Source organism: Castor canadensis, chromosome 2 (genome assembly GCF_047511655.1).
Source record: "Castor canadensis chromosome 2, mCasCan1.hap1v2, whole genome shotgun sequence".
Taxonomy (NCBI): domain Eukaryota; kingdom Metazoa; phylum Chordata; class Mammalia; order Rodentia; family Castoridae; genus Castor; species Castor canadensis.
The window spans coordinates 52,283,909-52,301,129 of NC_133387.1; the positions used below are offsets into that span (position 1 = coordinate 52,283,909).

The 17,221-nt window shown below is 35.3% G+C and overlaps 1 protein-coding gene across 9 annotated transcripts in view; it reads right to left on the bottom strand.

The window, feature by feature from the left end:
* The window catches only part of Cfap69 (cilia and flagella associated protein 69), a 66,392-nt gene that overhangs the window by 17,790 nt on the left and 31,381 nt on the right, over window positions 1-17,221 (bottom strand). For all 9 annotated transcript variants that reach the window (XM_074064789.1, XM_074064787.1, XM_074064786.1 and 6 more), the window contains 8 exons: window positions 12,049-12,198; window positions 11,774-11,951; window positions 9,735-9,858; window positions 7,040-7,088; window positions 6,827-6,948; window positions 6,117-6,333; window positions 4,779-4,943; window positions 1,441-1,559 (listed from right to left, as the gene is read on the bottom strand). In XM_074064789.1, coding sequence (XP_073920890.1) covers window positions 1,441-1,559; window positions 4,779-4,943; window positions 6,117-6,333; window positions 6,827-6,948; window positions 7,040-7,088; window positions 9,735-9,858; window positions 11,774-11,951; window positions 12,049-12,198 — 1,124 coding nt within the window. The remainder of the gene's footprint in view (window positions 1-1,440; window positions 1,560-4,778; window positions 4,944-6,116; window positions 6,334-6,826; window positions 6,949-7,039; window positions 7,089-9,734; window positions 9,859-11,773; window positions 11,952-12,048; window positions 12,199-17,221) is intronic.

A 17,221-nucleotide genomic window follows, 5' to 3' on the forward strand; every position in this document is an offset into this window, starting at 1 on the left:
ACAACCAAGATGCCCCACTATTGATGAGTGGATCAAGAAAATGCAGTATTTATACACAATGGAATTTTACTCAGCCATGAAGAAGAATGAAATCTTATCATTTGCAGGTAAATGGATAGAACTAGAGAACATCATTCTGAGCGAGGTCAGCCAAGCTCAGAAGACCAAACTTCGTATGTTCTCCCTCATATGTGGACTTTAGATCTAGGGCAAATGCAGCAATGTGGTTGGACTGGGATCACATGATAAGGGGAGAGCACATTTTGGTGATATAGAAATAGGTAGAAAACCGAAAACATGAAAGCATTTGGTGTCCGCACTCCAGAGGAGCTAATACAGAAACCTTAAAACAACAGAGGTTATCATGAGAAGGGGATCAGTAACCAGTGTAAAGATCAGTTAGAAATGAATCAACATGGGTCATAACATGTGTACACAAAAGCAATGCTAGGAATATTTCTGTATAGCTATGCTTAACTCAACTAGCAAAAACACTTGTCTTCCTTATTATGCTTGTCTCTTTTCTTCAACAAAATTAGTGATAAAGGCAGAACAGGACTTGCCTGAAACTGAGGGAGGAAGGGGGAAGAGCGTGGGGGCAGGGGGCAGGGGGGAAAAATGACCCAAACAATGTATGCACATGTGAATAAATGAATTTTAAAAAGATACCAGATTAAAAAAAAGATCAAAGGGAATTAAACTCTTGTTCTAACTCTCCGTTTTAGGCATGAACTCAATTCAAACTCCAAATGACACTTTTAATAGTACAGTTCACTTTGGAAAAGTTTGGCAGTTTCTTATAATGATAAACACACACCTGTCTATCAATTTTGCTCCCAGGTATTTATTCAGGAGAAATTAAAGCATTCTGCCCACAAAAAGACTAATTAAAGAATGTTCATTGAAGCTTTACTCATAATTGCCCCAAATGGTAGCAACACAAGTGTCTATCAATACAGTAACACATTTTGGTATATTCATATCATAGAACATTACTGAGCAAACTACTGATATATGTAGCAATATGGAAATATTTCAGGAATATCTGTTATTTCTTTCGGGATGACAGAAAATAGACATAAAGGAATAAATGCTGTGCAATTGCACTCACATAAAGTTTAAGAATAGACAAAATTGATCTATAGGTAAGTGGGGGGAATGGCTCCTAATGGGATGGGAAAGATTTTTAGGAGGATGGAAATGTATAGGGAAATGTATATTATAAGATTGGAGTATTGGTTAAATGGGTGTATACATTTATCAAAATCTATTAAAATATGTTTAAGATCTGTGCATTTTACTGCATGTAATCTTACTCTAATTATAAAAAGAATATTAAACTTTCACAATATTTTAAAAAGAAAAACAGTATTTGTACACACTTAAAATAATTTATAATGTTAGGTGATCTGAACAAAATTTATTTGCAGGCATACATACCTTTCTTTGAATATGATGTTCACAAAGACCAGATAAGATAAGTAATATATCAGACTGTATTTCTAAAACAATGGCTTCTTCCTTTTCATTAGACTTGCTTATCATATTTTTAAAGATTCCTGGTATGAAAAAATTTAAAAACTGTAAAATTATTAGATATCATATTTTTAGTTTGATCAATTATTACTGGGAAATTCCTTCTAAAAAGTTTCTTCAGCTAGAGAAACTATTTTATTGAATAGCAACCTAGAAAGAGTGGGCAGAGAATGATAAATGAATTTCTTAAACTTTCAATAAAAATCAATCAGCAGCCTCACATACATAGAATTACTATATGCATACAAATATAGCCCACATATATAGAATGTCATAATATAATCATTAGTCTCACATATGTAGAAATTCTAGTATGGAATTAATGGAATATCATTAAAAATGCCTTCACAACCTGGTATTTTGCTCAACAAACTGTTTATAAACATGTAATTTTGTGAGGCAATGATGAATACCTTTGCAAATGTATGACCATGTGATGTTTGATTGCAGTTTGCTTCATCTCTTCTTTTCCTTGTGGTTAACAGAGTCAATTACCAACACACATGGAAGACCTAAGAATATGTTCTATCTCTGTTATTTCCTTCTGCATCTTCTTCTCATTACTACCTGTGTCTTCAACAAACCTGAGTAGCAGAATCCCATATCCTTTAATATCCTTCCCTTGTAATCAAAATTGAAAAGGACTTAAAAACAGTCATTAATACTGATTAGTATTTATAATAACATTTTGCTTCAAAAAGGAACTTCCTTTAAGCTTAAATATTGAACAAAAGTCATCCATCCTCTATTAAAGGTGTCACTGTCATTAGCAGGAAGGTATGGATGGAGTTACTTATCTAAAGAAATAATAGCTTATCTCTGCAGTGGACCCTGTGGAACTATTCTTGTTCTGTCAGGATGGATTAAAATGTGTGATCAGACCCTAGTGGGGATAGATGAACCTGGTGGAGAGCCAGTGTGGGGTATGCTATGGACAGAGGGGCCTGTGTTCCTTTATCAGGAGCATCTTCAACAAATCCTGTGATTGCTGGCCATAGGTCTGTTTCTCTTTTTCTAGACTTAATTCTCCTTTCTTATCTGGGTGCAGTCTGGTAAATATCCCTGCAGTCTGTAACACAGAGTATTAATAGTGTTAGTACTGACTTACTTTCTTCATATTTAGGTACCATTTGGCTCTACTTACACTTATCTTTGAACACATCATTATGCATATTTTAGCAATATGTCTCTGCTCATGTTATCTCTTTGCTTAAACAACTAATCTTTCTGTCTTGAAACTGCCCTTATCCTCACAGACTCCTGCTAACTTTCCAAGATACAAAACTACTCAAATCTCTTAGCTTCCGTGACATTTACGCTCCAGACTACTCATCAGGTGCCTAACTGATGGTACAGGGTAATATATGCTATTTTTCTGTTATTTTCTTTTATTCTCACGAGGGGCTATGTCCTCATTGTCTTGATCCATACATGTTTACAGTTCTAGTGTCTACACAGAAGATGTATTTTCATAGACATTGCATTTACAATGCAGTTACTGTATTTTTCAGCATGTTACTACTCCAAAGATTTTTAGATTAAAAGTGACAAGGTCCTTGCCTCCAAGAACTCATAGGAGAAATATTAGCTTCTTTCTTGTTGAAGGGAAAACACTCTAAGAATGAAAAACCCTTGCTATTTGCTTTGTCATTTCCCTAATCTAGTCCCTCAGTCCAGATAGAATCAAGACTTCTTCTTGGATATGTGGAATATTGTATTTCCAGTGAGGCTGGGGCTTAAAACTGAATTTTGTACAACAGAAATGTACATAGGTGTGATTAAAATGTTTTTTTGAGGCTTGTTGTTCTAAGCAAACTTGGCAAGGAGGTTTTTTTTTTTTTTTTGGCCTGGCTCCCTTTTCAATGTACTTTTTTTTCTCTTATGAACATTATATTTGGAGGACATCATTCCTTTACCACTAATGATGGATGAGAAGGTACTTTAATAGGTAGATGAGTTTCTGAGTAGGCATTTGCAATTAATTGACATCTAGCAGTGTTTTGGATTGGATCTTGAATGTCCCCCAAAGGCACAGGTATTGTAGGCTTGATTCCCAGTCTGTTGTTTCTATTGGGTGTTGGTGGACTCTTTAGGAGGTGGGATCTAGCAGAAGGTAGGGATATTGGAACCCTGGCCCTTTCCTATTTCTCTTCTGTTTTCAGGCCACTATGAGCTGAGATGCTTCCACCACCAAGTTTCCAATTCATGATGTATGGCTTTATCACAGGTCTAAAAGCAATTGGCCAACTAATCATGGACTGAAAGATCTGAAACCTTGAGCCAGGCAATACCTTTACTCTATATAAGTTGATATATCTCAGGTATTCACAGTAATGGAGAGCTAATACAGCACATGACAGATGTTCCTTGGCATGTTTGTGTGACTGGTTCCAGACTTCCCTTTACATACCAAGATCCAGGGATTCCCAGGTCCCTGTATAAAATGGTATAGTATTTGCATATAATCTATGCATACCTGTACACTTTAAATCACCTTTACATTATTGTAATACCTAATACAATGCAGATGCAAAACAAATAGTTGTTATATATATTTTTAAGGGAACAGTGACAAGAAAAAAAGTCTATATATGCACAGTACAGACAAATATTTCTTTTTCAAATATTTTTGGTCTGTGGTTGGTTGAATCTATGGATGCAGAAACCAAGAACATGGAGGGTTGACTGTGTATCATTTACATGGAAGCAATCACTGAGTATGAATGACTGAAGTAGCCTTCTTCAAATCAGGAAAGATAAGGTGTGGAGGGCTATTTATTTTTAAATAACAAAAGGTAAAGCAGATTTAATTGTTAAATTGAAAACCAATGATATTCTTATATCCAATTTCAGAAAAGAAACGCCTGTATACATTTCTGTATGTATCAATATACCAGTGTTTTGATATGATGAATAGATTGGAAAATGTAATGTTATTCTCTTTAAAAATGGTTTCAAAAGGATTGGCCAAAAATGGTCATTTTATTGCTATAAGAATGAAACATAACAATAGTTCATTAATGAAGTGGTCTCTGAATTAAGGAAACAAATATTAAAAGAATTAGTGATCCTTTCAATAAGAAGAAAAACTGATTATAGCAACAATATGAAACAAAAATCAAGAAAATATTCAGGAGATTCTCAGTCTTAAAGACAAAATAAATTTGCAGAAAAATTCAAACAAAACTTCTAGTACTATAAATAGTCTACTTTCATTAGTAAACTGCCATGCTGAATTTTACCTATCAGTTGTTGAATTGTTCCCTTCTCACAAAGATCTGTGTTTACAGTCTCATCTTCAAGATAGACCATGGCTCTCAGTAGTCTTAAACTGTAACGCATCTGGGCAAACTTGTTACCACGGCCACCAGTACCATGAAAACTGTTACCATGACTAAAGAAGGGATCTGTGGAGAAAAAATTTAATATATATAAAGAAATAGAAACATACAATATTTCAATTGAAGCAATATATCAGATGTTATATGTCTACCTATAAATTTAAACACGTTAAAATTGTATCCTTTGTTTTATTAGAGAAATAAATGTTACTGCTTCTCCCTCCTCTTCCTGTTCTAAGAATGGAAATATGTACTTTAAAATTTTACTCAAATATATCATACTGTTTGTATTTTCTGCAACTTTCTTCTGTTAGCAAATATATTTTAAAATTATTCACATTTTAAGTAGATCTAGATCACCCATTTTAATTGCTTTCAGCATTCATTTTATAGATAAGTTCACTTATGAGCACAGTCTGCCACCATGAATATGTCTTCTGGTTCATGTCTTCTTCCCACTAAGCATTTCTCCTGTTGATTCCAGAATCATACAAGGTATACTCAATGTATCTTATCAAAGCTGCCAAACAGACACAATATATAAGACCAGCTGATTTTCCAAGTCTGTTAAACATGAAGTGGTAGCTCATTTTTATCATAATTTGTACTTCTCTGATTACCAATCAGCTGAGTGGTTTTAAATGGTTTTTGAAAATTTGAAAGTTTTTTCTGTGACATCACATTTCCTATCTTTTTATATGCTTCTCTACTGAATTTTCTTCCTGTCAATATGTAGGAGTTCTTAGGTGGTGAATTTAACTAAGATATATTGTAAACACTTCCCCTTCCCTTCCTTTTCCCTTAGTAGTCTCCTTTAAATATGGATGTTTTCTTTTTAAGGTATATCAATTAGAGTTATGACATTTACTATTTTTAACTTTGAAATCTGTTTTAAAAATTTTTATCATCATAAATTAATTGTATAAGGGATTTCATTGTGATATTTACAAGATGCATATAATGTACTTTGATCAAATTCACCCCACCTATATTATACTTTCTTAACCCATGCTCCCTTTTTGATGGATTTCATTGTACCATTCTCACATATATCTATACAGATCTATATATCATGTACTTCTATAACCTTCACCCTTTCCCCCACCCTCGGTGTTTTTTTCTTAAGACATGTAAATACATTATAGGGAAGACAGGTCTGCACGTTTTACTTCTCGTGTCTTTAATTAGCCTCACTGCTCTCTCTGCGCATACTTCATTAAGCCACAGTCTATGGCTCACCTTCGCTCTCACACCACTCCAGGAATGCCAGGACACGTGCGTTGCCCTGGCACGACATGTACTCCTCTATCAGCAGAGGGGCCACAGAGGACAGAGTGGCAATGGCATGCAGCTGCAGCTCCTCGTGCTGGGCAACAGACCATTCAATTATCTTGTGCTTCTCAGGCCTCTTCACATAGGTAAACAAAGCCAAAACCACCTTGCCATCAATTAACAGCTAGGACAAAGAGCAAGAGAAATGTCATTAGAAGCATATTTAAAATAACTATTTAATCTAAGGAAATCAAATATTTCAAATATTTATTTATTCATTTGTTGCAGTACTGGGGACTGAACTCAGGACCTTATACTTGCTAAGTAAGCACTCTACTTAGTAACACTCTAGTCAATGCTAAGCACCTCAAAAAAAGGAAATAAGGCTGGATGGGCCTGTATACTTCTTTCATTTTATGCCCTTTATTCAGGAGATTTCATATATCAATCACTCTCTTAGCTTCTACTGATCTCTGGTTTGTGTGGTTTAAATTTAGGAACTTCACTGTGTATTAACAGATAAGCGAAAGAAAAAAGTTTAAAAGCTGAAATAGAGGCTGGTAACTTTGTTACTTTTTATGGTAAAGATATAGGTTGCTGAAAGATTTAAGTCATGACTTTAAGAACATTATAACGTAAGATGGTTTTTATTCATTTTCTTGTTTTGATTACTTTACCTGTACAGTAGGTAAATCTTTGCATAAGATCACAATTATATTGAATAGCAATTTCTTCAACTCAAAATCTTCATAGGAATTAGAAAGCTTAAGACCTTTTACCAAAGGATTTTGACTTTTAACTGTGAGGAGGAAAAAAGAGTAAAATGACAGCTAAAGCAATAAATAAGATTCATCAAGACAATACAAGAAGTTTAAAGTTTTAGTTTTTACCTTCATTAAAGGTTGCAAATAGTATCAAATCCCTGGTAAAGCCACACTCCTATCACAAATGCACAAAACAAGCAGAAAGAAGAATTAGAAAGGAAGTTAAGCTACAGACATCCATATTTACCTCCAATTTAACTGCCTTTGTCAAATTCCCTTACTGTAATTAATTTGAATTATAAATACTAATAATGGTAAGGAATGAAAGCAATAAAATAAAAGCATATAGCTAGACAGACTTTTAATTTACTTAATTTTAAACTTGCTTCTTCTAAGAAGTATTCTATATTATTCTATGAATGTTTTAGAAGACACATTTTAAAATTTATTTAGAACCCAAAATATATTAAGCCTACATAGTTACTTCTGTGATTCATTATCTGTATCTTTAAATAACATAATAAGGGAAGAAAATTCAGTTATTTTCAATAGTTTTTCTTCTCAATCTCACCCATACTCCAAACACTCTCATCATATCAACTATTTGGTCAAGAGATAACAAAGTGGTTTTACTTAACATGAAAAGTCCTGAGGCATGATCAGTGAAAGTTTATAGAACATTAGCAAAAGTTTATAGGGATTTTTGAGTGTATGCCTTTATATTCTTACTACTTTAGGATCTGTATATGGTTCGTTTAAAACGTAAGAGTGCTATCCCTTTGATTTATGTTCATGTAATCACTTGCATGTTTATAGTGACAGTAACAAGGTCTTTCTCACTTAGGAGGGCCTTCAAGAAAAATCAAAGGTCTACCTATACATAGCAACCTAACTGGTATGCTACATGGGGCTATTTCCCCATTTGCACAGTATGAACTCCATGACTCTTCTCTTATGCTGGAACCACTTGATGTACACTGATAGGGGTCTTCACAACTAGTTCTTTCAAGTACAATTTAGAAAGTAACATAGCTGATGTGTGAATATTGTTGCCAAAGATCTCTATTCTAGGATTTTAGTCATTCAGTGATTTTTACATTATAAAATATAGGGAGGTTCAGCTTTTGATATAGCTAAATAGTTCCTGTATAACAAAAATCTTCCTGTAGCAAACAATTATGAGCTTTGAACAAAATATAAAAGCAACTACCTCAAGGCCAAGAGCAAACAGACACTGGAAGGAAGTAAGGACTCTGAAGAAGGACTGAAGAAGAATTCATTGTTTGAATTCTAACTGATTCTCCTTTTTAAAACAGCTTTTAGTTTGACAGCAAGCCCTATTCTTCACCTTGCAGGGATACTAAAACTCAGAGTAAACTATGGTTTTATAGGCCTGAAAAGTCAGAGGACAGAGCCAATTATAGCCACAGGGGAGTGAAGAGTAAAATCCCATAAAGGAGAGAGTCAGAATGGGGAACTTCAAATTCTGAACGTAAGCTCTTCTCAAATCTCTGACTGATGCCTGAACCACACAAGCACAGAGAATTCTCAAGCATCCCAAGTTTGGCTAGAAGAACTGAACTGGATTAGAACTGCCATCCACCACAGGAATGATCTAGACAAGTTAAATACCTATTAGTAATAAAAAGAAAAATACTCATCAGAGAAGTATATCAGAAGCAATAAAAGACATTCATAATGAATAGAAATACAGGAACTATGCAGAGAAACAGAAACAATGAAAAGGAAACATGAGATTAGGGATATAATGTACTGCAGTGGTAGGATCCTTGTCTAGCATGAACAAGAGCCCAAGTTAGATCTCCAGCACTGCCAAAAACAAAAAAACCCCAAAAAACCCACAAGGAAATTCTAATATCTGAAATAAAAATAATAATATAGCAGCACAATGGAGATGATGACAGAAAAAAAAAAAAGAAAAAAGGACCTAGTGAATTTAAATACGTAGATCAAAACCATGATCTAATCTGATGAACAGAGAGAAAAATAATTAGAAACAATGAACAGAGCCTTAAAAACTTGTAGGACAGTATCAAAAGGTCAAACATACAAGTAATTAGAGTCCCAGAAAAAGAAGAGAGAGCAAATGGGGCTAAAAAATACTTGAAATAATGGCCCCTCAACATCTCCAAAATTGGTTAAAAACTTAAATTTACACATCCAGGGAGCTCCATAAACTCCAAGAATAAATATGAAGATCACACCTTGGCACATCATCATAAAATTGCTGAAAATCAAAAATAGAGTAAAAAACTTGAAAACAGCCAAAATTAAAAATAACACATTATAGACAGGGAAACAATAATTTGAAATAACAAATACTTCTCATCAGAAAAAACGGGGGTCAGAAGACAATATGACACTAACTCTAAAGTGCTAAAAGAAAAATATTTTCAATCTAGAATTCTCTATTCAGTGAATATACACTTAGAAATTAAGATGAGTTTAAGATATTTTCGTGTTTTAAAAAAAAAAACCTAAGAGACACCATTGTCACCAGCCAACATATTTGTACCACAAATAGTGTAAGAAAAATTCTTCTAGGGAAAGAGAAATGATACCAGATGGAAACTCAATCGTTAGGACAGGAAGGAAAGAAAAGCATCATAAATGATAAATCTGTATGCAAATGACAAAATATGAGGAGGACATCAAATTTCCAAAGGAGTGACAGAGTGAAAGTAAAATTGTGAGCATCATGATGTTGCGAGAAGCACATAAATATCACAACATAATTGAGGACATGCTCCCCCATGCCCACTTCCACAATTAAAATTAATGCAACTTAATTTATACTTACAATCATTGGTGCTCCAGGGTTTTGAGCTATAATCGTAGTGATCACTAATATATCATTTCTAAGCTGACGATCATAATGACTAAAACCTCTCATAAACAGATTTTTAAATACTTTCTTCAAAGCCCTAGAAAATAAAACCATATTTTAAAAATAATACTGTTATGGACTAAATTTTGGTGCTTCTCCAAAGTTTAAATTTTGAAATCCTAATCCCCAGCATGATGGTATAAAGAGGTGGAGTATTTGGGAAATACTGAGGGCAGAGTCCTCATAATAGGATTAGTACTTATACAAGGGACTCCAGAGAGCTCTTTGCTCTTTTTCTTCAATTTGAGATGAGAAGTCATCTCAAATGTACATTATCTGACTCATTTCAAATCTTTTCCACTACTATGTACCAGATAAGAATTCATTAATCCCATCTATACAGGGTTGTTGAAGTTATGCTCTGACAAATTTAATCACATTGTGTTAAACCACTAAAAGGCTTTTCCAGACCTTTTACAGCTTCTCTTTATTTTTAGGTTGCAGTCCCACCTCCTTAACCAGGCTTATCGGGGCTTTTACATTATGGTCTCTGCTAACATTGTTTACCCTCATCTCTTACCATAACCTATTCTTTCTGCTTTCACCATGCTGAACTTCCTTCAGGTTTTTCATTTTTGCTCATTTATGTTTTCTTTTCTATTCCCCTGTCGAGGATGCTCTCTGTATGCAAAACTTTTCTGTGTTGCCAATTCCTAATTATCATTCAGATACCAGATCAGGGTTCATTAGGAAACTCGCATAACTCTTCAAGTCTGGGTCAGATTCCCTCTGTAGTAGACGTTTGTTCTTTTGTCTCTTGGGGACCCACTTGTACTTTCTATAATGGTATCATTATTTTTATTTAAGCATTCACTCATCCCCAATTTCTGGCCCTGTGAAGATGCCTTCTGCTGTGTTTTAGCTGTCAGAGCAGTCCTCTCTGGTATTGGAATGGGAACTGGACAGCATCAGACCAGTTTAAAAGGACTGACAGGGACTCAGTTTAGAGACTTCTTGTTGTTTGTTAGCTTTTAGGTAGCAAGCCCTCTCTTTCCTTTGATTTGAGGATGAGATGATGTGAGCATTGACTTTTTAGGTCTTACCATGTGGAGCTTAGGAATGAAGCCAATATAGTGGAAGATAGTACAGAGAGATTAAGAAGACCAAGTTCTGATCCTTGAATAAAGCTCCACATGAAGCAGTTTAAGCTTTGATTTCATAGTTACAAGAATTCATAAATATCCTATATTGCTTAAGTTGGTTGGGTTGGGGTTTTTGTCACTTGCAAACAAGAAGATGCTGATTCACCTTCTGAAGAAGATGTAGCACCTTGCAATAATCTTTATAATGCTTATTATACTTTTTAAAGTTGGACAATTTTACTTGTCCTTTTCTAGCATAATCTAAATTCCTGGAAAGTAGAGACTATGTCTGTGCTGTTTCTAGCTGTACTTTCATGATCTAGCATTGACCCTGGCACAGAGCAAACAATAATCATCTGTTGAATAAGTGAGTAATCAACTTGAAGGCTTACTTAGATTTTATTGCAGTATCTGGAAGATGGTAAGCACACACTCAGAGATTTACTGAATAAATGAAGTGGTTTTAAGTGTCTAATTTTACTTTATAAACCAGCACATTTTAGCTTTAGCAAGTTATTTTAAGAGCCTTCAACACAGAAAAGGATGGCTTCAGGCTGGACTCAGTAGTAGAGCATTTACCAAGCATGTGTGAGACCCTGGATTCTACCTCCAGTACCAATGGTAGGAAGAAAGGAAGGAAGGAAGGAAGGAAGAAAGGGAGGGAGGGAGGGAGGGAGGGAGGAAGGAAGGAAGGAAACTGGCTTCCTGTTGTGAAGATTCATTAATACAATGGCACAAAAATATTCTGAAACACAGCCACTTACATGAGTCAAAAACCTAATTGAATACAGATTTCAACAAATATGTGAGTTATATCATTGGCTATGATTTTAAGTTAAAAGACATTCCTATCTAGCCACATACACTTACAGCAAACATTCCAAGTTACTAAGCTGTTGTATGATTTCCTCTTTTGAAGACTTTTCCAATAAATTCCAAAGTATTTCTGATGAACGAAACAGAAGCTGTCCGGAGGGATCTGTGTCATTGAGGTGAGCACAGATCTTGCTGGCTGCTTGTGCCTTTACCATTAAAGTACAATTGGCTTCTGAAAATAAATTTTAAAAATGACTTGTTGTACAGTGTTAACATTGTTAGGTAGAAAAGATAGTAGACAATGAAATGTTTAAGACTACTATACAAACCAGAAGTTGAGAGATGCTGAAGAACTTTAAGTACCCAAAGTTTCTCAACGAGCTGGTTTTCAAGCAAGATCATTGACTGGACCATTGTTTTTGCCAATCCTCCAACCTCAGCCATTTTAATCTTGTATGATGAACTAGCTTGCTGGTATCCTAACACAATTAGTTAGTAAATAAGTACAGTTATTTCACAGAATGATCATTAAGGTAAAACAATGAATAATTTACCACCCAACAACAGAAACAAAAAAACTTTTAAATTAGGGCTGGTGGAGTGGCTCAAGTGATAGAGTGCCTGCCTAGCAAGTGACAGGCCCTGAGTTCAAGCCCCAGTACTGCAAAAAAAAAAAAAAAAAAAAAGAAGAAGAAGAAATAGTACATGGAATTTTTAATTGTTTTTTATTAGGATATATTCTTTATATGGGGGATATGTGACAATTCTGATTAGACTTATATTGTACATTATTTACAGTGCCCCCATCGTCTCTCCCCATCAGCCCCCTCCCCACCCCACTTAAACCAATTGTAAGGGGTTTTTTAGTTCTGTTTCATATAGGTATATGAAGTCCATCAACTATATACCGTAACCTTAATCTCCTTCCTTCACCCTCCCCCTCCTGGTAGTTCCTACCCACTCCCCAGGCACACACTGTGCCAGTTTTACAGTCCTAGTTTTCATTATTAATATTAAGTTGATGTTCAAAGGGGTATCTCAATGTATGCCCACTGTGAGTATGCTTTACTTTGGTCTGTTCAATCCCTTCAAATACTCTCTTTTACCTTCCACCCCCGTTTTTCAACAGCTTTCAATATACATATTTATATCCTCTACCTTCACATCTTATGGTATGCAATATTACAGATGCTCTATCATTCTCTTTTCCTTTCCCTCTTTCCCCAAGTTCCATATAGTTCCACTGTTAGAAACATGTTCTACATCTGAGTTTGTATATGATCATGCTTGTTTTTGTGTATATGTTTATCTTTGGATCTATCTTCCATGTATGACAGAAAACATGTGTTTTGTTTTCTGATGCTGGCTAACTTCACTTAGCATGATGTCTTCCAATTGCATACATTTACCTTCAAACTCCATGTCATTATTCCTTGTGGCTGAGTAATACACCATTGTGCATATGTATCACAACTTGATATATGGAATTAAAAAACTGCATAGTTTGAGGACACAAAAATTTTCTGTAAAGGGCTGTAAGCTTTACAAGCTAGGTTTCTGTGTCAACTATTTAACTTTACCATGTTGTAGCATGATAGTGAAGCAAGAAGAAAGTAATATACAATACCAAAATAAATGGATATGACTGTGGTCCAGTAACATTTAATATGCAGTATGCCAGTTTTGACCTGGGGTCCATAGTCTGTTGATCTCTGGCGTTGCATATAAAACAAGACTACAAATTTTGGAAGCACATCTTAAATTCCCAATAAAACCTCCCCAAACCCTAACATTTTTTGTCAATAGATAGGACTTTCTGTAAAGGAAAATGGCATGATTATATATACTGAATGTTTTCATTCTTCAAAACAACGCATTACTTCAGTGCTTTTAAAGGATAATAACAACATAGTGGTGGCAATAAAATAAGAAGAAAAATGTAATGCTGCCCTGATAAATGCTTGTGATGGTAGTTATATTATAGAGAAGCTTGATGTTTGGTGATATGTCTTATAAAAATTTCTTTCTGCCTTAAGTCCTGTGAGAAACACTACTTCTCCTTTTGCTATAGTTGTACAGGTACCTGCCTAACTACATTTAATCATAGGAATTAAATATACACCAGAGGTACTTTCTCAACTGAGACGAGGCTATTTTTTCTCCTACTGGTTTCACTTACCTAACTCCCTGACATCTTGACTTTTGAAGCCAACTGGATTCCTTAACTTAGACATAGTTCTGAGATGTCTGTCAATTTGTCTTAACTTCCTGAATTTGATGTTTGTCCATGGACAAGGCCCTGTTTATTTGAGTTCTCCATGGTATCCCCTAATTATTCACTGCATGAATTTAAAAAGACATGTAAAAGATATAAAGAGGCCGGGTGCTGGTGACTCACACCTGTAATCCTCTTAGGAGGCAGAGATCAACAGGATCGGAGTTAGAAGCCAGCCTGGGCAAATAGTTTGCAAGACCCTATCTCAAAAAACCCTATCACAAAAAATTGGGCTGGTGGAGTAGTTCAAGGTGAAGGGCCTGAGTTCAAGTCCTAGTACCACACACACACACACACACACACACACACACACACACAAAACAAAGAGGTAGGCTGCATGCCCATGGCTCACACCTGCAATCCTAGCTAGTTGGGAGGCAGAGATCAGGAGGATCTTGATTTGAGGCCAGCCTGGGCAAACAGTTCATGAGACCCTATCTCAAAAATATCCAACACAAAACAGGGCTGGTGGAGAGGCCCTGAATTCAAACCTCAGTACTGGCAAAAAAAAAAAAAAAATTCAGAGGTAAATGAAAATTGTTTATTATTTTATCATTTAAAGATACCAATGTTAACATTTTGATATATTTCTTGATGATATTTCTAATGTATGCATATAATTTTAACAACATACTGTATGCAGAATTTTATATTTACTGAAACCCAATTTTTATTGTAAGGTTTTTCCTAGGCTATAAAATATTTTCCAACATCATGATTTTATTTGCATAAGTCAGTCATATGGACAAGTCAAAATGTACTTTATACTTTCTGTGTATTTTTTCTCTTAAGTTCACATTTCTATAGGAGCTTATAGTAATTTTAAGACTCATAGACTTAATTCCTATTTCCAAAGTTATGTCTTTTCCAAATCCTCTGTGGGGACTTTGCAGCTCTGGTTCCATATGTTCAGCCATACCCATCACTTGAAACCAACTGTGAGACAGTTAGTGGCAGTGCTGTCTATGACTCCCAATTTTCAGAGCTTGATCAAATTAAGGTTAAACTCACTTCTCTGCACATCAACACTCTTCTATCTTAACTCCTGCATCATTGTCTTCTATATTTTGCCAAGGTTAATTCTAAGCTTGTGATTTTAATTCCATCTTCTCATGCTTATTTTGAGAATTTTGCCTTTCCATTTCCCACTTAATAGCTTCTAGCTCTTCTATAAACTTCATTTCCCCATCCTAAAAACAATAAAACCAAAAAAACTTTCCTTGACTTTCTGTAAAGGAAAATGGCATGATTACACCACTTGAACTGTTCTCTATCTTCCCTCCTTTTCTTCATTATTTGGACTTAAACTACAAGTCTGTAGACCTGTTTCCCATTAACTACAATTTTCCAAATGTCAAATTAATTTGGATCTCTAACCTCCATTATAGAGCTTCTGTAGGATTTGACACAGAAACCACCTTTCTTCATCAAACATTTCATTCATTGGCACACAGAACACGGTAGTCTTTAAGTTTTCTTCCTCCTTTTTTGCCACTGGCAAATATTTATATATATACACATATATATTTGAACATTTTCTTCAGAATGGGTATTTTGTGGAAGATTCTACACAAATTGCTTTGCATTAAAATTTTCCTATTACTTAACACTCACAGACTTCCATTACATCAGGAATTTTCATGGGATATTAGTTGTAACTACTTGTTACAATATTTTTTTCTTATATTTTGAGGTAGAGTGTTTTTTTTTTTTTGCAATACTGGTGTTTGAAATCAGGGTGTTGTGCTTGCTAGGCAGGTGCTCTACCACTTGAGTCATTCCACCAGCCCTAGAGTGCATTCTGCATGTGGCCCAACTGAAGACTTTTGTGTACCTCTTCTATTAAAGGTTTTTCTTGTATTTCTTTTTCCAAGAGTTGGGAACCATGATGACTAGAGGTATTCCCCAGACACTTTACACTAATATGAGCTCTCTGCACTTCACATTCTTGTGAGTGCTAGAAAAGCCAATTGATAACAAACCTTTTCCACTTTCTTTATTCAAGGCCTCTCCATTATGAGTTCTTTTGTGTCTTCTAAAAGAACAAAGAACACTGAAAGCTCTCCCACATTGCCTGAAGACTAAGTATTTCCGTCCAGTGTGAGTTCTTTCATGTATCTGAAAGTGACTGGGTATCAATGATAGTTTTACCGCATTGATTTTAGTGTGTGTTCTCTCATGTATTTGAAGGGAACTGGAATGACTGAAGGCCACATTCTTTACATAAGTAACATTTCTCTCAAGTGTGATTTCATGCATGTCTTCAAAAAGAATGAGATAAACTGAATGTTTCCCACGTTGCCTACACTCATAGAGTTTCTCCCCAGAGTGATTTCTTTCCTGTATCAGAAATGAACTGGAATAGTCAAAGGCTTTACCACATACCTTATGCTTATAGGGCCCCTCTCCATTGTGTGTTATCACATATCTTTGAATGCCAGGTAGAGTCATGAAGGATTTCTCTTTACTTAACTCTCCATGATGTGTCCATCCATGCTTCTGAAAGCATGGGGGATAGTGAAGGCTTTTCCATGTTCCTTACATTTGTATAGTTCCTCTCCTTATTCATGATTCTCACCTGGTCTGTGATCAGTCTGAACTCATAGAAGCAGGCAAATTTGGGGATGAATGACAATGGCCACTTCTCCACACACATGGTTTTAATCTGGGAGGTATTTTCTTGCTCAGAATATGACCTGGAGTCTGGCTGAACATTTCCCAACGTTGACTACCTTTTTTTTTTAATGTTTAGAGTTTCTCTACCACTTACTGCTTAGATTTCTATTAGTATTTATTATACTTATCTTCAGTGTTCTGGTCTCCTCAGTTTTATCCATTTCCAGCTTTCAGGGTGTCCTCAGGTCTTCCCTAGTGCTTCTGCAGACTGTGCAGGTCACAGCATCACAAGGCTGAGTTACCTAGAGTCTCTCTCAACAGCACAGTGGGATCCTGATAATATTAGTGCCAGAAAAAGCTCTTCCTCCTTGTTGAACCTCCCTTCATTGCCAATTTCTTTGGCCATTTTTTCCAAAAATGTAATCTCTCTAGGGCACTCTCTAAGATGCCATCCTTGGTCCTTGCTGTTTTCTTGCTTTATCTCTAGGCAATCTCAACCCTTGATGGCTTCAACTTTCATCTCTACTTGATAACTTTTCTGGTCCCAGCTGCTTTTTCGTTTTATTTTATTTTATTGGTAGGACTGGGGTTTGAACTCAGGGCTTCACACT